The 22,918-nt window shown below is 46.1% G+C and overlaps 1 protein-coding gene across 2 annotated transcripts in view; it reads right to left on the reverse strand.

The window, feature by feature from the left end:
• Positions 1-460: 460 nt before the first annotated feature.
• WNK3 (WNK lysine deficient protein kinase 3) overlaps positions 461-22,918 on the reverse strand; it is a 577,357-nt gene continuing 554,899 nt past the window's right edge. For both annotated transcript variants that reach the window (XM_069209347.1, XM_069209346.1), the window contains exon 24: positions 461-5,981. In XM_069209347.1, the coding sequence (XP_069065448.1) occupies positions 5,652-5,981 (330 nt within the window). In that variant the 3' untranslated portion in view covers positions 461-5,651. The remainder of the gene's footprint in view (positions 5,982-22,918) is intronic.

A 22,918-nucleotide genomic window follows, 5' to 3' on the forward strand; every position in this document is an offset into this window, starting at 1 on the left:
CCATGCAGAGAATAGATAGCACTGATTGCCTTCTAACCATTTTTTAAAATATTTTATCTATCGTTCCTTAGGATAAAAGGAAATTCCCAAAGCAGCAGGAATGCTTTGACAGTTGGAGAGAGGAGTACAAGAATATTGTAATTTGAGCAGAAACCATGAAATCCAGAGACGACAACCATCTATAGAAGAGATGTTGACCAGATTACAAAGAAGAAAGGAGATGGGCTTACGAAAGAGGGGAGAGGACTGTACTGCAAAGACGGAGCAAGAGAACAATATTATAAAAATACTGAAGAGGTTGTATTAAGGAAGCAAGGTACTGAAAACAAGGGAATGAATGGAATAGGGATGTACAGAGAGACAGAGGCACAACAGTATCAAGTTGGGGAAGATATAATAGTGTAACAAGAAAAACACACATTCAAAAGAGAACACAAAGAAATAAATGAAAAGACCAGTATACGAAGGACATCCGATTGTTTAATGCTTTTTTTAAATCTGAAAATCCAAAGATGACATGTAATCCAAACCAAATATATATTTGAAATACACACAGTGGCCAAAGGATGGCAATACGCCTCCATGGAGCAGGAGGAACTCTTCCTGTAACAAACATGTTTAAAATACAGTACATTCCAAACAAGGGGATCCCCAGGTAACCGATGACTCCGTGTCCCACCCTAGATACACTACGGGAACTCTCTTGCAACGGCTCAAGACCTGGAAGAAGCCCAAGCGTATAAAAACAAAAGGCAACATGGAAGTTATCATCCCTCAGGCATGGGGCAATTGAGCCCTCGACAGCACTGAAACGAGGTAGATAAAAATAAAATAAAACAAGTTCGTTAATTGCGACATGAATGATCTTAAATGCTTTTCTCTCTGTAGATTACCTACTAGGCAGGATATGGCAGCTCGTTTGCAGAGTTCAGGTCACCCCCCACCCCCATTGATCAGGATGGTGGAACCATGAAGCTTTCTACGGGAAATGGAGGAATGTCTATAGCATGTCACTTATGCAGAAGAAATGTGAGGTCTTCGCTGTATGTGGAACATGCTGCAAGAAAGACGGGAATGTTAATGCCCTGTCACAGTGTTAGAGGAATGTCTAGCTACTTAGCTACTGTTACATTTGGAGGAGGAACCATACCCCATCACGAAGAGCTGAGTAGATGTCAAAACTATTTCAGAGTAAGGAAAATGTTAATCTGTGGGAGAAGCAGGATTCATAATCCAAAGGACCTCAGAACCTTCCACAAAATTGAGAGGTCAGACACCCTTCTATCTCCAGTAGTCCCTCCATCCCAAACACATAGGGTGAATTAGAAAAGGGCTTATGTTGAGGTTGTGAAAAGACTGTAGGAGGAACCCCATAGCTAACATGGAGCAGGTGGAAACCCAGAGAACAGCAGAGCTGCGGGAAGTCTTCAAGACCTTGTCATGGGATGTGCTAACTTCAGGTGGAAGCTGCACGTCCTTGGAAATCTGGCACATTTCCCTAGAGAAACCCAAGAACTTGGAAAAAGATTACAAACTATGCCTACATTTTGGGAAAGAGTTCAAGTATCGCAAACACAGAGGACGAGAACTGGATTTTTGCTTGAGTGATGAAATGACTGGTGCCTGCAAAGACCCTGTTTGACTGCATGCTATTCGGCTTCCCATGCTTAACCATCCATGTGCAAGGTGTATGGCTCAATATGGCAGCCAAATGATCCCACCTAGTAGGCAATCTATAAAGTAGTGGCAGCTAAGAGAAACCAACATCATGTATTGCAAACACAAATACATTTGCTAGACAGTAGTAACTAAATGTGAGATAAATAAGAAGGCTACATTCCGTGCTGATGTGCATCCCTGCCTGTTTGAGCGGAGAGGCCAGGTCAGATGGCGTAACTAATCCTTCTTGTACATTCTTATGAAAAGTTTCATGCTTGATATAAAATCTGAAGGAAGTGAAAAAGGCCCAAACAAATGCAGAGTTCACAGTTCTATCAACAACTAATTACTTCTAAAGAAAAGAATCAAACAGCAAAAAATAGCTCAAAGTGTTCTTTTCATCTGGCTCAGATAAGTTTTCTATGGTGCATGACTGGGCCCAAGAATGTGGCTCAGGCACAGGCCTTTGTGGGCGGGAGGCCGAGGAATGGGATCTCTTACTTGGACAGCAACAAGCTTAGGAAATACAGTATGCCTCACCATGGGTAAATGAGTTCTTTAAGGCGTCACATCACAGTAAACAAACATACGAACACCACTCCCCCCTTTTCACTGCTGGCTCACAAAAACAATTCCTTACAGTTTTAGAGGGCAGAGAATACAGTACTGCAGGGCAAGAGCATAGCCTTGAGACCAAAAGGAACTCTACAGGGCCCTCCAGGTGCGACAAGACATCATGGGCAGGTGAGCACTTCTGATAAAGGTGCTAATGGGACGCTTTTGTTCAAGATGTCTGCTTTGTTTTATTCAATTCATAATGTCCCAGGTCTTCATGTCAGTTTTTGCCAAGTCCCCAAAGTGACATTGAAAGCAGCATAAGGAAGGTGTTACGAGTCCAAGGACCTAACCGGGGCATCATGAAGCAGCCTCCACCCCTAAAACTGAGCATCCTGTGCTTGCAAGCTGCCTCAGTTATGGATTATGTGAGATGTTGCACATGGTAGCACACAGTGTTGCACCAGGTTGACTATCACTGCCACACACAAGTCACAAATGAGTTGTAGCCATAGGAGGTCATGAAAGGTCTTGAATGCATCAACAACCTTTTGCCTCAGAACCAGGCTGGCTATGTAACTTATGATCAGCAACAGACATGCCAAGAGTGCTACATTTAAAGCAGGGAGCCCAAGTGTGGATGTGAGAAGCCCAATGATTAAAGCAAGGCAAACCCAGTGCGGAATGAAGAATTCTGGTACTGTAGACCCAATCTTCCACAAGGAGCGCAGGGAAAGAGTCGAGCCCCCGGGGTCTCAGAACAGACCGGGAACCATCTCACTGTCCAGAGTGGTGGAGACGTGCTAGCAGGCAGGCCACATCTTAGTCTCTTCTTGCCACTTGCAGCTTGGTACGGGAAGGGGAACCATTAACAAGCTTTAAGTGAAGACAAATTGCAGAATATCATTTTCACGTAGCAAAAAAATTTACTAAACAATGCAAAATGTTCAAGTATAAAACTACCCAGTATTTACAGTCAAGGTGCCTACAACCTCCAAGCAATCTGTGTTCCTCTTTTGAACGAACTATCCAACCCACCCCACCCAAAGAAATATGAATGTCAAAGTTCAACAAAAATAAACAGCGGTGTGAATTAACACTGTTTTCTTTCTCAAATCTCCACAGACAGACTAGCTTGTGTTATTTTTTGGGGGTAAGGAGTCGTAAAATGTTCCTCTCATCCCTCCAAACCCTACAGGGATCAGGACAGAACCAGAACCCCATTCTACTATACATCAGGTGATACAAAGCAAAAACATCTCTATTCCAGCAAAGACCCAATGTGTTTTAAAAAATATATCTATATATTTATCACAAGGCACTGCAAAGTCTGCAGTCGATCATGAAGGAGGGGAATGTGTGAAGCATTTATGCAGCAGAAGCAGAAGAGTGAACTGCAGTTTTTCCTACACAGCTTGCATTCACTGGCAATGCGGCAAGCAGACAGACTTCAAGAAGATAATAAATGCTCAAACTGATGCATCAACCCGCTACTGGTGTTGCTGGCAATTCAACGTCTGTCACTCAGTGCTGGAACCAATGGGATACACGTACAAACGTTTCTGGCAGAAGCCTGCCTTATTACAGAAATAAAAAACTACCCCAACAGCTCTGTGTGGTCTGCATGCAAACCAACCTAAGCCGCTCAGCATTAGCAAGATTTGCTCTCCAGTGGACCATACAATTTTCCTCCGTTTTTGATCTTCTAATCAACTATAAACATTTCCTCCAAATCTACCCATATTCTTCTACTTAAATTGCTTCTCAACTGTGTCTTCTCTGTCTGCGACAATGGATTAGCAAACACCATGCATTACTTTTTGTGAGAAATGTTCAAAGAAATGTAATGAATCCTGGGATCCAAAGAATCTGCAACCATGCACAATCTTTGCACTAAACTCAGCAAGGCTATGAGCCATATCAAAAGAGTGAGCGGGGTTTGCTTCAATCTGAACGAAAGTTGACATTTGGAGCAAGAGCATGCATAGCTGTCATCCTCTTCAGATGACACACATTCAAGCCCTGACACCCAAGCAGGCCCGGTTCCTTCAAGAAGGTTTGGAGGCTTAATATCAAAAGCAATAGGGCAGGATCTTGGTCTCACAAGAGCAGCACCCCTCAAAATGCCTGCAACCATAGTGGTTGTAGTGTGGCCACTCAAGTGAACTGTCTGCACCTAGAACCATCACAGAGGTCTACTGTGCTGCATCGCTTCAATCATGGCAACTGAAAGCATGAGCTCTCAAGGACATCTCCAGAACAGACAACTGGCAAGAGATCCCTGGGGATAAACTAGGTGTGTTGCAGTGTCTCTCTTAGAGAGGATATCTGTCTGCTGCAGGCCAGCGCTGCCAGTGACAAGTTACACCTAACTTACTTTTAATTTCTGCTTCTGAATTTCCACATTTTATGTGCAGAGGATAATAGCTGTAGGCAAAACAACAGTACACAAAGAAAACAAATCATTAAAAAAAGGCAAGGATTTCCCCTCAAAGTACAGAAAAAAAAGCTTAACACGGTCTTCTGTTATTAACCTGTAAATGCAAGAGTCTTTGTCAGTACAATATAAGCAAACATGGGGAAGAAAACTTGAAAAAAAAATCCCCACACCATTGGCATGAACTACTAGAGGTATCTCCATTCTAAGGCCCAACATTCCATGCTGAGGAGGCTGGGAGGGGGATCCCTCTTTTCAAAACTGACCTAAACAAGAGCAAGGCCCAAATAATGAGACTGGCTGGTGCAGAGAAGGGCTGTGTAGCTCACTCTTAACAGTACAGCTCTGATAAGTGGTGGAAAGGTGAAGTCTAACTTATCAGTGTTTACGGACGAGAGGTGCTTGCAGTGCCAGCGTTATTAAAGACCTCTGCCGTCCCCCACGCCTGCTCATATCTACTCAGATTTCAATCATCCTGGTATAATGATGAAAAAAGATCTCTTGGCATGGAAAGGGGAACTGGTAATCTAGGAAGGAAGTCTATCCCATTCTTCCAAATCCATAAGTGATTCATAATGAAGAGATGGGTGGCTTTCAGGTGTAGTTTGAAGCACAAGCTAAACTAGCCGAGGCAACAACAATAGCGAAGAGTTTTGTGGGAAACTTTACCACCGTGTTGAGTGTACTGCTGGAATGTGATGCCTACAGCAAAAAACAAAACATTTCCAAAACATTTCGACCACAGAAACAAAATTGGCAAGATTAAAATGACAGTATCTGAATGAAATGCCCCTCCTGCAGAAGGAGTACCCTTAATGCCACGCTTTTCCCAGCAAACGTGCAAACGCTGGACCCAACAATACCAAACGGCTATAGCAGGGTTAAAGATGGGAAGGGCGGCACCAGGGATCTTGTCCTGGAAGAGAACTGCAGGATGCCAGCAGAGGAGCTGGGAGACACTGGAAGGTGCGACTTAATCAGATATTCCTGGTTTGATGTTTCATTTGGGACTTGGGGGAACAGTGGCTTGCTTCTGTGCTGGGGTAGCTGCATAGCCCTGCAAACTCAAACCAGACTGGAATGGTCCAAGAGGCTGTGTAGGTAGGACAGCCGGCGGTGCAGTTCCTGGAATCCCTGGCCATGGCACTGCATATCCACTCCCTCCTATGGTATTGTACTGACAAATGTGTGGCACGCCATATGCTGGTAACGTTGGCCCAGGGAAGGGAGCAGCAGGAAGTCCTGGTGGCAGGGTAGAAGGCAAAGTCCCATGGATCTGAGGCAGCGAAGAGACCCAGTTGGGTGTGTAGCCATGAGGCGAAGTGGTATTCTGGAAAAAAACAGAGAATCCATCACATATCTTTAATTAATAAGGACCAGGTAGCTTGAACTCTGCTTGATTCTTCCACTACTTAAGGAGTACACAAAGTAGATCAATAGAATAAGAGGTGATCAGACGGTACAAAGGATCTTAATGAATACTCTACTTGCACTGAACAGACTAATGTTAAGTGGTAGGTGGGAGGGGGACAAAATGCTGGCAGTCTTGTCCATTTAGCACCACGTAGAGGGGGGCATTACCATGTTATTTTTGTCCTCATCCTAGCAGCAGAAAACCTCATAAGGAGACAGAAGTAAATAGTTACCTACCTGTACACTTACAGAAGGTAAATACATCAATATTTAAGAGGCTGCTCTGAATTGTCTTCAACTAAAATATCTTCCTTTTCCAAAAATAATACATTCAATATGGTTCAACCAACTATTTAAACAACATTTCGTCAATAGTAAACAGAACAAAACACAAATCTACAACAGAAACTCTTAAATTACACAATCAGTCACTAACAACAAAATAATGGTTTAACAAACGTCCTCAATATTGCACTGCTACATTTAGGAACAAGGAGGACTTTCATCATCATCAGCTTTATTCGATCAATGACCATAAAAGCACATAAAAACAAGATAATAAATAATTCTTAAGTAAATAAATAAATACACATCTATAAATTGGTGTAAAAACATTAAAACAATAACTTGAATTACACATATGACTCTAAAACTTATCTATAAAAGAAATGAGACCTTAAATTACTTTTTGAAGATGGCATCGTATGCGCCAAGCTGTTGCTAAATACTTGCTTACTGAAAGAATTACGTCGGCAGAATTATGGCTTTTTAGAACCCGTAGAGCCAAAGGGCAGTTCTTGAATCCCATGTCCCTGCAAATATTGCGGATCCATTTTAATCGCGGAATCGCATAGGCTGGGCAGAAGAACATGAAATGCTCAATGGTTTCGAAAGTACTGCCACAGGCAGGGCATATATCGGGAACATTAATCGACCCCCACCTATGGATCAATGACATCAAGGGCAAAGAGCCAAAACGAAACCTTGCATATAAGCTCTTGCCCTGCAAATCCAGTATAATATCCAGATAGGATTCAAACTTTGGGGACCATTTAATATCAATGAAGGAATTAGTTAAGCGACCATGGGATTTGTGGGTTATGTAGTTATCCTTAACATAAGACCAATAGGTTAACTTTAAAACGTTTTTATGCCATCTCTCTAATTTATGGGGATTTTCCCAATAATCACCCAGACCCAATAGCCGAAGCCAATGGGCCACATGGCGAATCCAGGGAAGAGTAATAGCGTTTTGGCATTTCAATAGATCGAGTAATGAGGTCTTATATATATCTAGTTCGGGGGTTATCCATAACCTGATCCAATAAAGGAGAGGTCTTAGAGTAGCTAGATCTGCTACTCGGCTTAACCCCAGATCTAGAAATAATGGAAGCAGGGGTGTGGTGCGTGGACATGCAAAAATAATACATTCAATTTGGTTCAACCAACTATTTAAACAACATTTCGTCAATAGTAAACAGAACAAAACACAAATCTACAACAGCAACTCTTAAATTACACAATCAGTCACTAACAACAAAATAATGGTTTAACAAATGTCCTCAATATTGCACTGCTACATTTAGGAACAAGGAGGACTTTATTTATGCCATCACAGAGTACAACTGTACTTGAAATCACAAACACTACAATACTAAAAGTGTACAGAATGCACTCCAGCACCCCCTTGGATTTTGTAGTTTGTTGTCCAACACTCTGTAACTTCATCAGGGAAGCAAAAGGACTATCTGGCACTGATCAATTGTCACAAATGCAACCGCAGGAATTGGGTTTGAGGACCTGACCATCCATCTGCAAGTTCAGGTCCACCCTGAGCAGGAAACATGGTGGCCACATGTTGAGCGGCAGCAGATAATGGTACCAGACCCTCTTTGCCCACCTTGGGACGATCAGCTGTGCACAAACCTGCCACATCATAGGCAGGACTTTCACCAGAAACGATCAGTGCATGTATGTGCAGCAAGCCCTGAGACCATATGAAACTGAAGGCATCACACAAAACATTCAGAGTAAGTGTTTAGCACAAAACTGAGGACACTTCCAGTTCTTGTTAGTGGCAAAGAAACCCACAGATGGACACCAGAACATCACTCCTGTCTCTTATTTTTTATCATTTTTTAATTAAGGTTTTAGAAGTAAATAAAGATCAAACAAAAAAGAAACAGCAGAGTACAAATAAAATGTACAGTGCATTTTACAGATCAATAGATATCCACATCTTGCGTAGATTTAAAAATAGAGAGGCAGTACCTTCTCTAGTTATTGCTGTTAGTACCTTTAACAATCACGATCATTCCGTCTCATGTATTAAACAATACAATTTCAGCACATGGAGCTTCTGTTACACGCTTTGGTGTCCTTTCATATTGTGGCCCATGCGTTGAAACATCCTTTACATGGTAAAGCGTCAGGAGTTAAGAAGTATGCCTGCTGGGGACCCCATATATATTTTGGATCAGTAGGTGGTGGAATTTTCCACTTATGTCACTTTGGGGCCTAAATCCCACTGGATGTCCTCCAGCAAGATACAATGGATAACATCCACTCTCACATTAGGGGAAACTACCAGGAAAAATGCTACAGGCAAATTAACTCCTACCACAGATGACCCCACAACACTTTACTCGTTTCTAAATAGACACTAATGCTGCTGTCCAAGAGATCTGAATGACAACCTCTGAAATAGAAATTGAAAACGGTTTCATGGCAAGGCAGACTGCCTGCGGCTCTAGTATATTTATGTAAAGACAATACTCTCACAATGTCCTACTCTGTCATATTGCCCAGGTAGACAGCGTAGCCCAAGAAGGTGGTGTTTGTCACATAGTAGCCTGTTCTTGTGGAGACTGAATAGACCGCCATCTTTGAAATCAGAGAGATCCATCTGCCAGTGCGTGTTTGGAAGCACTGACTGGATCATCTGCAGTAAGCCAGTAAGCACCCTGAGCACTGCAGCCAGTGTCATCGCAGGGACTACTGGAGGGCCCTCACCCTCCACACGGCATGCACGTCTTGAAGCCAAGCAGATGTATGCCCCGCGGGACCAAGAAAAGCATGTAAGTCACAAACGTCAGAATCAACTCACGAATACCCATAACATACTGAGGATGAGAAAAGTCCTTCAGGCAAGTTGTCTCCAAAATTACATATATAAAGGTCAACCTATGCATTAGAGTGAGGTGAGAGTTTTGGTTGTTGATAGCCCAAGTCATATAGAAGAATCATTGTGCTCCCAAGAACAGCACCAGGGACTTTGCCTTCACCAGTCACTAGTCCAAGAAGAGAATTAGGTGGACTCCTGATTGTCAGTAAAGCTGTCAAAACTTGATTCACTTTCATGAAAACACAAGGAGCAGCTGTCAGCCCAAATGGCAAGGCTGTGAAATGATAGTGCTTGGACCACACAGGCAATCTCAAGTAGCAGTAATGAAAACGAATTCTGTATGATGGTAGTAGGTGTCCCTGGAGATACAGCAGTGCCAGCCAATCCCATATTTCAACGCTTGTAAGACTTGGCTCAGAGACAACATCTTAAACTTGTCCTGGCAAAAAAAGAAAGTACAGGAAGTAGAGATGCAGTAGGGGGTGTTCTCAGACCTCCATCCTTCATGGGGATCAATAAGTAAAGGGAGTAGATGCCTGTGCCCCTTTCTTCCAGGAGCACCACCTCTATGACCTCTTTGTAGGAAAGTACCCTCTTTTTTGGCATGGTTACCCTCACTTTTGGCCGGTTGTCAGCATGTTTTCACTGTGTTAACTGGGATCCTGCTAACCAGGACCCAGTGACTGCACTCTCCCCCTTAAAAGTGGTTGCTTGGACCACAAACACACCACTTTTGGCATACTGGTGCCCCCCTATAAGTCCCTAGTATATGGTACCCAGGGCATTGGGGCACCAGGGGTTCCAGATGGGCTGCAGCATGTACTATGCCACCCATAGGGAGCCCATGCAAAATGTATCTGCAGGCCTGCTACTGCAGCCGACGTGAAAGGGGGCATGCACCCTTTTCAGTACAGCTCACTGTAAGTCACCCTATGGTTGGCCCTCCTAGCCCAGAGTTCAGGTAACTGTGTGTGAGGGCACACCTGCACTAGCAGAGGTGCCCCCACGAACTCCAGTTCCATTTTCATGGACTTCGTGAGTGCGGGATGCCATTTTATGCGTGTACTGCACATAGGTTACTACCTATGTCCAGCTACATAATGGTGACTCTGAACCTGGGCATGTTTGGTATCAAACATGTCAGAATCATATCCCAATACTGTTGTCAGTATTGGAAGTATGATTCCATGCACTCTGGGGGCTTCTTAGAGGACCCCACACCCCAGCATTGCTCCTACCAGCTTTCTGGGGTTTTCCGGGAAGGCCAAGCTGCTGCCTCCCCTCCGACTGATTTCTGCCCTCTTGTTGCTTGAACAGCTCAAGCCCAAGAAGGTAGAACAAAATATTTCCTTTGGGAGAGGGGGGGGGGGGGGGGGGGGGGGTAACACCCTCTCCCTCTGGAAATAAGTGTTACATGGTTTGGGAGGGATAGCCTCCCCAAGCCACTGGTATGCTTTGAAGGGCACATTTGGTGCCCTCCTTGCATGAACCAGTCTGCACCGGTTCAGGGACACTCCAGTCCCTGGTCTGGCACGAAACTGGTCAATGGAAAGGGGAGTGACCACTCCCCTGTCCATCACCACCCCAGGGGTGGTGCCCAGAGCTCCTCCAGATGGTCCCTTGATTCTGCCATCTTGAATCCAAGGTGGGCAGGGGCCTCTGGAAGCATCTGAGTGCCCAGGTCAGGCAGGTAACGTCAGAGTCCCCTCCTGATAGGGGGTCATCTGGCTAGGTGACGAATCCCTCTTCCAGGGATATTTAGTGTCTCCCTCGTGGATGGGTCCTTAGATTCGACAGTCAAGACTCCAGCAGGACTCCTATGCACCGTCTACTTCGACTTCTGGCCACTGGAACCGAAACTGGACTTCACAGGAACCTTGAATGTGCAGCTAAAGGAACGACTTTGCCCTGCAACATTGTATCTCCAGCTCCTTCCAACAATTGCAACATTTCCCCAGCTGTGCATCCTCTGAGGGCAGCAAGCCTTTAGACTGCACAAGAAGCAAGAAGGAATCTCTCTTGGATTGAAGGAGTCACTCCTCTGCATCCGCAGGCACCAGCAGCAATGACGACCAGCTGCGTGGATACCCTCATCCTGAGCTGCGTGGATCCTGCATCACAGGTGGTGGCCTGAAGATGTCACCTTGGTCCTCTCTACCAGCTGTCCAACCCTGGTGAAGGTGAGTCCTTGCCTTCCCATGCAGGACAGTACGCCCTGTGCACCGCATCTCTTGCAGCTACCAAAGCTTTTTGGCATCTCCTCCAAGGGATCTTCAGGTTCAGTGTAGCCCCAGCACTCTTCCCTGTGACGCACAGTCCTCTGCGTGCTTCTCCTGCAGTGTGGGACCCTTCTTCAGTTGTGCTGCATGGGCTCCTTTGACTCCTGGGTCCTCTTCCAGTGGGTCTTCAGTGGGGGCTGCCTCTTGGTCTGTGGACTCTCTGCATTGCTGAGGGTCCCCTCGGAATCCCCTCCGTAGGTTGAGTCCCCCTAGACCTTGCTGGTCTCCGACAGCTCCACTTTTCGCCTAACACAACTCTTGCCTTTACCAAGGCTTGTTGGTGGCTTTTCCACACCACTGACAGACTGCAATCTTCCATCCGGCGTGGGACGTCGACTGCATCCTCCAGGAACTCTTCACTGACTGCAGGGCTGCATTTCTGACCGTCTTTGTCCTACTGTCGACCAACTCCTGCAACCACAGACGGGTGGGGTGGGTAGTGGCTCCTGTCCCCACTGGACACTTCTGTGAGCTCTGGACTTGGTCCCCTTCTTTTTCAGGTCTTCCTCCTTCAGGATCCACCGTTGGTTTCTTGCAGTCTTATCTGGGTGGTGCATTATTCTTCTTTTCAGTCCTTTTGGTGGTTTGGGGAAAATCCAGTAACTTACTTTTTTCTTCCTGGTCGCTGGGGGGCACTGTGGTACTTACCTTTTGGGGTTCCTAGCTCCTCCAGCTCCCCTCCGGAGATTCCACTTACCTGGGTGGGGGTCCTACATTCACATTCCATTTTTTAGTATATGGTTTGGGTTCCCCCAAGGATCACTATTGTTTATTGCTATTGCGCTGTTTTCTATTTCTTTTTAATGCATATTTCTCACTACTAGTGTACATATCTAGGGTGTTACCTCCTATTGGAGGGTTGCCTCTCTAGTACTTTTGATATTGTGTCACTAAGATAAAGTACCTTTATTTTTGTAACAGTGTGGTTCTTTCATGTGTGTAAGTGCTGTATGACTACAGTGGTATTGCATGAGCTTCGCATGTCTCCGAGATAAGCCTTGGCTGCTCATCCAAAGCTACCTCTAGAGAGCCTGGCTCCAAGACACTTCCTACACTTCACTAATGGCGGAAACCCTGGACCTGGTATAAGGTGTAAGTACCATAGGTGCTCACCACTCACCAGGCCAGCTTCCTACACTATTTGCTCAGCAGGACTAGAACCTCAGTCACCAGACTCCAAATGTGTGCGGAAAAGCATGTCCTGGTGGAAAAGGAGCAGTCAGGAGGGAGGGAGAGGAGGGTAAAGTGTAGCCCTTGCAGATCAAATGGATATCCTGGCAGTTCGAAGTGATTCTCTCTTAATTGACAGAAAAGTGGGGAACCCTCCAACCACTGGAAAATGGCTTTTTAAAAGGGGTGGAGAGGAAGTTAAGAGAGGTTTTAAGGCAGGGAAGTAGATATGCTGCTGGAGATGTCGAACCTTGGGTAGACCACTGCCACAAAAGAAACAGTACTTGAGGTCTATGTACCAGTTCAGAGGTTTGTCTTTGCCAGCACTGCTGAGCTCTGGAATTTCGCCCTAGAAGTTTCAGTACTACTAATAGAGCTGTCTTGCGGGTGAGGCCTGGTCCAGTGAGCAAGTCTTATACCTAGTAATCTTGAATCGTTCCAGGGAGGAATCTACCTTTTCTTCGCAATGCATTTCACCATCAAAAGCAACATCCATAAGACTAGCCTAGACATCTCCAAAGTCCAGTGGAATGCAGCCAGCCATGGCAGTGATTGACAGAAGTGCTCATGGCCTGTCTATGCTAGACTGGAATCCAGGCTGAACTTCAGGATCTGCAAAGCGTCCTACCTATCAATGACTACATTTGAAATGGCATCATGTGTCCCAGTAGACTTACAACTAACTGCCACCTTGGCCATCTCCTACAAGGCATAGACACAGAGGTCTAATAGATGTGGCATTCACCATATGGGGCGTGAGAGTGCCTGAAGCAAGTATCTTCTTACAGAACGTTCTGTGTGGGTCAAAGTGAGGCACTTGAGTTTAGTTTGGAGGATGAAGCCTGAACCACTGAGCTCTCTGGCGAAAGGTGAGAGGACAATAATGAATCAAAACAGGCCTGTGGTTTTGAGAAGTTTACCTATGGACTCCTGTGCTTATGATGGGCTTTCTGCAGGCAGCTGAACAGATTTAAGTAGTGCCTCGTTTAGTGGAAGCAAAGACTCTGCAACTGACGAGTAGGTTGCAAAATATCACTCAAAATGGTAGTCTGGCTCCTCAGAGGGCAAGTCCAGTAAAAAATGTCTCCAGCTCTATGAGCCATTGTGTCAAAGTTTATTTCGATTACTGGTATTTTGTAAGACAAGATAAGACCAGCATCTGAGTAAGGAGTAGGAAGCAGTCAGCCTAGAAAACATCTTCAGTGGGGCTGCAATCTCCATGAGGCATGATTTTGATGTTCGAAATGGATCTGAATAACTTTCCCCCATCTGGGCAAGTCTGGGTTCTAGGAAAAGGCTGTTCATCAAGGTGAGCTCTAACCTTCTTTCGCGCCACCTGGATGATTTCTGCTGACTTTGAGGATGACACGGATAAGTGCTCCAAGTCCGATGATATAATCAGCTTTGGGTGGTGGAGTAATTGATGGCTCTAGGCTGACGGTCTAGTCTGGGGATGGCAATGCAGTCAGTGACTTATTGCTAGATGCTGAGGCCAGAGGCTCTGGAGGTGTGGAGTTGTGGGCGGGGAAGCTGCCATAATCACCAAGCCTCAAGGAGTTGATTCACTGTTGGGGAGTTACAATGAGGGTACCAGAGCCATCTTAAAGATATCCTATATGGTTAAACAAAAGATCTCGACCTGCATAGGGTCAGCAGATGGAGCAGTAAACTCTGGCACACTAACAAGGGGAGAACAAGGAGTGTGCAGACAGAGCCATGAAAAGGAGGGACAGAGAGGCAGTAACAAAGAACAGGAACGAGGAAGAGAAAGAGACGAAAAAGGGACTGGGGAGCTGCAAGTAAAGGGAAACCAAAGTACAAGGAATCAAGGAACAAGGCTGGAGTCAGAGCAGCAAAACAAAACCGAAGTGGGGAATGAGTAGAAAAGACTGCTGCTGAGCTTCCAAGGTGGAAATAAATGGAGGCAAAGGGAAGGAGCACAGGTACAGGAGGTGAGCCATGAACGAGTTATCAACCAGGTGCAGGAAATCAGGAAACTATCAGTGAAAGGAACATCATGCAGGAGCTTAGAGAAGGGAAGCCTGTGGAGGCCTCAAGGGGAACAAAGACTTTTGTCAAAGTTTCTTCAACAGTCTTTTCCACTGGTTAAATCTTAGTCAAGGATCTATCTCTTTCTGTCTTATGAGACACCGCAACTGTAGTGCTTTCAGTTTTTTCAGATGTCAAAATGATCTTCTCTGACTGGGCATTCTGTAATATTAAAGTCTTGTCCAATACTGCTCTGGTCCTCACGTTCGCTACTGATGTAGTCTTAATGATAAACAATTAATGATCAACTGGCCTACCGTGTTGCCTGTTGATAAAGCTAAAATTTCAATCTTTTCCAGCTGATTTTTTTGCTGTGTCTCAGGAAACTGACAATTGTTTCCTATCTTAGTGCATTTTCTCGGATTTGTCAGATCAGCATGCAAGAAGCCAGTCCTCCTCTTCTCCTCCTGATGTAGGTCAGAAGAATGAAACTTACTGTCAGGTTCAATAGGTTGCTTTGAAATGGAAGTGGAAGACTTTTCACCTGAAGGTCTTTCAGTTTCAAATTCCTTAGCTAGGGCTCTAGTTCCTTTATCCAAGCAAAGAAACACCAAACACTCGTACTGGTTCATTTTGGTTTTCTTCAAAAAAGCAATAAATCTAATTTCTTTTCATCATGACCTGGATGGAAACAGGTCTCTCACTCTCACACACTCTCACACACACACACTCTCACACACTCTCACACACTCTCACACACACACACACACACACACACACACACACACACACACACACACACACACACACACACGGCCTGATTACAAGTGGGTCAGACGTATATATAAACCAGTTTCTGCACAGCTCAGAATTACAAGTTTGAAGGTATTTAACATGTCACATTTCTCAAGCATCATTACATTTCCGCAGGTCAAACCACACAGCAGTGTGAAACACAAAAATCAGCTTGTTATTCTGCTGACATTCGTAAGAGGGGCTATTTATTGCACCCGATAACCTACCCGGTGGTATCGTTATTCATCTGGTGTGATAAATATCACTTATATTCGTAATCAGACCAAATGTGTGTCCATCTTTGGCAGAACTCTCACACAATAATAAGTTACTTATCTTCAGAAACACTCTTTTTGATAGAGAGACTATCTAGCCGGAGATTCCTCACCTTTTGACCATTTACCAGGTATCAGTCTGAGTTTGGAAGCTTTTTAGCATGACTTTTGAGCACCGGTAGGTGGTGCTGTGCGGCTCCGCACTGATGTCGTTAAGCTCCAGAAATTATGTTCAAAGCATATATAGGAGCCACTCCTCCGCACTGATGTCAGTTGCTTTTGAGAGTACCTGCTCCCTCAGATGCACAACCCCAAAAGCAAATTGGTGTGATCACTGTGCATGTTCGTGGCACTTAGGATCTTATTAATGGATAGTGTCCAATCACAGAACAAGGAGCGTCAGTGATAAGCCTGTCGCTAGATAGACTCTCTACCACAAAGAGCATTACCGTAGGTAAGTAACTTGTTTTGAAGAGGAAGACCTCCTCAATAAGTTCCCTGTGCATGTCCACCTTATGGTATGAGGTGGCCCTATCTAGGACCTTGTGGTAAGAGATAGTGTCATCCACAAAGGACGCACAGGCAGGGTAGAGGGCAGGGTCTGCATCCCCTGGAAGGTCCACATCATAGGAATCCCAGGGGTCTCCCTGCAAGGGCATGTCCTGTCATATGGGTTCTCTCTGCCATGTCCCTCAAACTCAGTGTAGTGACCCCTGTGATGTGTAGGAAAGTGGAGGTGTGGTGGATGCGATAGGCAGTTGAGGCTCACGACGAGGACTGGTGGCATTGTTGTGCCTCTTCTGCTTGGCCAGTGGTGGGAGCTCGTGGGCCTCCTCGAAGCTAAGCTGCCTCTTGGAAGGCTAAGTGGCGGACCCTGATGGTTGTGTGAGGATCCGGCCCGTGTAGGGGTGGATGATAATTTGCCTCTGGCAGATGCTGAGTTGGTCCTGCAGTTTTTGGAGGACAGGTTTGAAGGAGCCACTGGTTGACTTAGCTGTCGGCACTGCTGTCGACGGTTTTGGATCAGATGGGCAGGTAGGGCAGAATAGGTCAGCTTCAAAATCTTCATTGACGCAAGGCTGAGCTTGGAGTCTGAAGTGGTCGATGCTGACCATGGCCCTAAGGCAGTGGTATCCAGAAACCTGTGTGTGTTTGTTGTGTGGGGGGGTTGTTTGGGTGAGGGGGAGGCAGGTGCTCAGAGTGCGAGCAGTCTCAGGGGACGGGAACTGAACTCACCAGCTGAGCAAGGGGGCGTGTTCGATCTTGTGGTCAGAGCAGAAATGGCATTGGGCTAGCAAGCTTTATCAGCGGCGACAGCTCTGGATGATGTTCCCCCTCGAGGTCCTGGGTGCCATCTCTGCTCCTCTGTGACATTGCAAACAAACAGTCCTGGCAGCCTCAAAGCGTCTTCTTTGACCAATAGGATTCCCAGGAGGCCTCGATGTGCTTGGGCACAGGTTGCAGACTTGGAATAGGTCGGATCAGGGATATTTTGTACGACACCAAGGGCCGCATCGAAAGGGCATCTGTTCCATCACAGATGAAGCGTGATGAAAATAGAGCAAGAAGATTAGGGAAGGGCCTGAAGAGTGAGACCCTCTTTCTAATATGAATCAAAAATTTTTTTTTTGCCAAACTGCTTCTCCCTCCTCCTGAATGTGCTGAACTGTGAATTAATCTTCGAAGTAGGTCTGAATGAAAACTTCATTGGGTATGCTTGTTTTATGTAATTTATGCACAACCTTGCTTTTTCTTTATATTTTTGACTTTTTGACATACGCCTTTAGTGTTTTTACTCCTATTTGTCTTTTTGTTTTACAAGAATGCTGTCTTCTTTATCAGAGTAGCAATTCTTGCACCAAGTATCCCGTTCCTCTTTTCTGCCTCAGTATCCCGTAAGAGGACTCAGCATCTTTCTTTTTGAGTATAATTACCTTTTTTCCCCCTTTTGGACCTTGATTGAGTTCCAAAGTTAGGTTAATGGCTTCCAGAGTTTCTGTACTGGTGGCCTTGGATATGAACCCACAAGGATGGGATTTGTCGACGCTCTCCTGGATTGACTTGTGTTTTATGTCTTGTCTTTGATTGATGAGTATTTACACACAGATGACGTCTTAGATTACTTGAATAAGCTCCTCAGTCCTTCCTCTGAAGGAGAATACAAGTCGTAGACTTGTCCTGGAGAAATGTTCAAGTAACAGATTGTTATAGTTGTAATATAAGAATCTTTCCACAAGCTCTGAAACCAATTGAGGTTCCCCTTGAGTCTAAGAAGCCGTCTTCTCCACAGAGTGGCCCCTTGCAGTTTGTTTTCATATTTTCTCTCTTCTGTTTCCAGGCAAAGTATGCTATTATTATCTTATCCTGATGCTTCTGATGTTTCAATGTTTTAGGCTTAGTATTGTTCAGACTTGCGGTCTTTTGGGAGACAAACACACTGTGGGTAGTTGTCATTTAAGTCAAATTTTCCATACCATTTTGGGCATAATTTAAACAGTGTGGACACGTTCAACAAAATAGAGTTGATTGTACTCAAAGTGACAACAATCTCCCCTGAATACATTCTCTGATCTGGTTGAAGAACCCAGTTAAAACAAAAACAAAAAACACTATTGTACTAAACCCCATGCCGATTCTGGTCACTCAATTTTCTCCGACCCGGTTCTAGACCTGATCAGCAACATTTCTTTCTTGAAAAAGTTGCTTCTCCCAGTGGATCTGGGAAAATACCTCCAAGCCTACCAGTGGCAAAAAATAGAATCTAAAAATAAACTCATACTTTGCGGGGCTGTTGGCTTATCATTTATGTGACAGTGAAACATGCAAAATCAAAGTATGTTTGAAGGGCATCCTAAAAGAACATTTGCACTTAAATGTTCATTTCTGGTCTTAACCACAGCTTGCAAGCCTAGAATATGCTCATGTTGCAAGGTAAACTGGCAAGTTCAAATAAGGCATAGCTCTTAAGCATTTTAAGCTCCGTCCTACAATTTGGAGGCTATGTTTACAAGCCAATATGCGTTAACTTCATATTGGAATAGCATCTGGCGAAGGATTTGTACTGATGCTTTCAGTACTCCTTATCCACCCCAACTGGCTTTAGGGTTTCTGTTTCTGCCTTCATAAAGCAGACTTTGTCATGAGATCCAAAAAGCGTACTGCCAGAAAATGGAAGGTTCATAATGTACAACTATGGCTCAAACTTTAGACTAGGTAATCACACCCAGGAACTAAATCTTAAAGCCAAACTGTGGCAGGAAGATTTAGCTGCTAGGCCAGATTAAACTGCAGCTGCACTTTACACATGCCGGAGATATCCAATACATGATGGAAGCCATGTCTGTCCTCTCTGGGAAGTTTGAGAGAACCACCGATGGGAATCCCAACGGATCTATAATACCTTCCCGTAAACCAACGGGGCTAGCTGCCCTCATTCCAGTCACAGCACTCCCACTATGTTGCTTCCCACATACTCTAGTTGCTTGCATTCCTTCTCTGGTAGGACAGAGGGTTTAGAAGCAGTGTGGAACTTCTTGGCTGCAGACACAATCACTGAATATGGCGGAAAGTGTGTCTGGTTCAAAGTGATTCTTGGACTAGAGCTTTGTATTTCTTTAACGATCCTGCTAAGGAATATCTGGCTAAGAGATATACAAAATAATGACACTTCTGGGCCAAGCAAACAAGACTAAGACTGAGGACCAACAGAAGCAGAAGTCTAGAAGAAGACCAATGGTGCACAGTCTCAATCACCACCAACATTGATACAGGAACAGCAGGAACTAGAATACTCAGGTTAGAAGCCCCTTTAAGACCTCATTAAAAACGGCAATATCCTTGACAGAGGCAAATATGAACAAGCTCTTGTCCCTCTCTCGAAGGCCTTGAACATTAGGAATGCGATCTTAAGTGTCATCTAGATGAAGACCTTGAGAGCCTGGGGGAGGAGCTTGGGCCAACAAAGATGGCCACGCTCTGATCGAGCTCCAGTGCTGCCAGGGTATATAACCCCCCAAATCTGACAAAATCCTGCCGACGGCGGGGCTCAGGGCATGCCTGGAGCCTCGAGACACTTGAACTGGTCCAGCCCTTGATGAGGCTGGCTAAGAGCTGCCGGCAGTGTAGTAGCTCAGACTGCCTCCAAACAAAATGGAGAGTGGAGCGAAGCTGCCCTGCAGTGCGAGGGGAGAAAGACACCAGCCCTGATAACAGCAAGGCGCCCAAAGTGAGAGGGCCATTGCTGCTGCCTGCCTCGCTGTCCACACCCGCAGGGGGGTGGGGCGGCAGTGGGTAAGCAGGAAAACGGGAGCCACCGGACTGAGGCAGTTATACAGTAAGGCCCCAGGGTCACAAATAACATCAACATAGCTGAGAAGAGGGGACCCAACAGTGGAGGCGGAGTGGTGAGCGGCATCTCGCAAGACCTGAATCCTGCAGATAACCCCAGAAATTAGAAGATGGAGAACCACCAGACTGCAGTGGGGCCAAACGACGAGGGGGAACAGGAGACAGGGAGCCTCTGGATAGGCAAAGCACAATAGTGAAGGCCCCAGGGACATGTTGTGAGCCTGAGAGAGACATGGCCACACACATAGTAGAGAGTGGAGGAGCACCCAGTGGAAAGCGTAAGCCAGTGGAAGTGACACTGTAAGCATTTGATCAACGAGGTAGTTCAAAGGGGACAGCAGGAAGAAGCGCAGCATTGGCGTGTGCCCATGAAAGCGAGATACAGAAGACGGAGACCATGGTCAAAGGCGGCAATCTCAAGCAGTTACAAACAGCCTGGATAGGTACGCAATACGAATGGAGGCGGCGGGGGACTCCTCCCAAGAGGGGGGGACGGAGGAGACCACAGAAAATACTGGAGTCCGGGTACGGCGCCCTCGCTGAGAACAATCATGGCAGCCATATGGGACCTCCGGGGTTCCATTGTCCCCTGGAACCAAAACTAGACAGTCCAGATCGATGTTAACCTCCTCAGGGCGGACATGGGCAACATCTCAGAGAAAGTTGCAGTTGCAGAAACCCACATAGATGGCCTACAGGCTACAACAAAACGACTAGAGGAGCAGATCCAGTCACTCAGCAAAAAGAGCAAAATAATGGGAGCCAGGCTGGAAGGTCAGGAGGGATGATCCCGAAGGAACAACGTGAGGGTGGGGGGAGTGCCAGAGGGCATGAAAGGCCAGAACACAGACCTATTAGTGGAGGAAGTAGTCCTAAACAAGCTCAAGCTAAAACGCCTGTCTAACTTCTTTGGTACCGGAGGGAAAGACTTGGTACTTTGGCACCCCCGAAGAGGCGTGGGACTGGCTGGAGACCAGGACATAAGCTGGGGAGCGGAAGGAGAGCTCACACCGATGGTGCAACGGAAAATGCGGGGAAAAGAATGAAAAGCACCCAACTCAAGAAGGGCACTGAGAACAATTAGATAGGTGGACACTGAAATGACTAAATTCCTTAGCACTGAAGACAAGAAGGCTGGAGGGCATCTTGATTCATACCAACCAGGGTCATTGTAAACAGCCAGCGTAAAGTGGGGAGACATTGGGTGTGTGCCCACATTTGATCAGTTGAGCGACACCTCATAGGTGGCACACCCCTGATGAAGCATAGTTTGTTTAGGGCGACACGCGGGGTGGGCAGTTCAAAGCTCATGGCATAGAGTAGCAGGGAGGGAGGAGTTGGGGATGCAAGCAGTTTCAAGTAAGGACTTATGTATAGTTATGTTCTTAGTGCCACACGTTGGGGGCCTCTGGGGTTCACACAACGCGGTTCAAAGGGAGGGACCGCCCTGACAGGGGGTAGGAGGAAGCATCGAGAGGCGGGCGGGTCAGACTCCATATAGAATCAACAGGGTGAAATGGGTGGTCCGGTGCACAACTTGACCATATGGTCCTGGAACATAAATGGGCTGGGGAGCAGGAAGAACACACTTTGGTTCTACAGCATATAAAGCACCAGTCCACAGACATGGTTTTTCTTCAGGAAACACACCTAAGAGGCAATCACTATAAGGCACTGGACAGATTTGGCTACATCCTCAAAGCACATGCAGGGAACACTACTGATGCTAAGGGAGTGAGCATTCTGGTAAAAAAACGATACCCCTTATCCACCAGCTGTGACATGACCACATGGGTCACTACGTGGCTCTCTCGGGGACCTGGGAGGGCATTACGCTCAACCTGTGCTCCTTGTATCTTCCTCATGACTGCAGGCAGCTACCCTCGCAGAGGTTGGGGTACCTGTTACTACAGCTACCCTCTGGGATCCTTATTTTGGGTTGCAACATGAATCAGACCAAGAACTCTGAGTTGGACAGATCAAGGACTCCGGGGGTGGGGGACACTTTCCCAGTTTTCTGGGCCGCTGGGTCTGACTGACCTTTGGATGGAAGGCAACCCACATGCAAGACAATACACAATTTTCAGCAGCTCACAGGAGTTTCTCCAGATTGGATTACATCTTCACCCTGCGTGCGCACGCTCACCAGTTCCGTGACGCGACTATCCATGCGAGGGGTGTGTCTGACCATTCCCCGGTCGGGGTCAAACTGCTGGGCCCACAACGGGATTACATGCACCCGGACAGACTGGACGTTTGGGGTCTGAGGGAGCTGGGGGTTAGAGAGAACCTGCAGGAGGGGGCAACCCTTTACTTCTTGGAGAATCAGGGCTCAGTATCGTTGGCGGGGACGTTATGGGAAGCCTTCAAGATAGTTTTAAGGGGCCAAGCGCAGGTGGCCCTAGGGGTGGCATGGAAGGAGATGCGGCTAGCATGCGCTACCATACAGAAAGATATAGTCAGCCTGGAAGCGACAGGTCTGGCTTCTAGCGATCCAGAAGATCGTGAGCAATTGCGACTGCAACAATCAGAGCTGAAAGCTCTGGCAGAGAACCAGGCCAAGCAATATGCAATAGCGGTCCAGCGTAGGCTGTATGATGTGGGCGACAAGGCGGGCAGGTTGTTAGCATGGCAGGAGCAGAGGGACAGAGAACGTACAAGGGTACTGAGGGGATATCCAACTACCGGTACTGAAAAATGACGACACAGGCGCACTGGAAACTTATGATGGAGGAAGAGGACTTTGTCATTACAAGACTTGCAGACGGGGAAGGCTGCGGGCCCTGATGGGATCTCAGTCGAACTATACAAGGGAATGGCCACCATAATTGCCAGTCCACTACTGGAAATGGTTAAGGAAGCCAGGAACAAGGGC

The sequence above is a fragment of the Pleurodeles waltl genome, chromosome 10 (genome assembly GCF_031143425.1).
Source record: "Pleurodeles waltl isolate 20211129_DDA chromosome 10, aPleWal1.hap1.20221129, whole genome shotgun sequence".
NCBI classification, from domain to species: Eukaryota; Metazoa; Chordata; class Amphibia; order Caudata; family Salamandridae; genus Pleurodeles; species Pleurodeles waltl.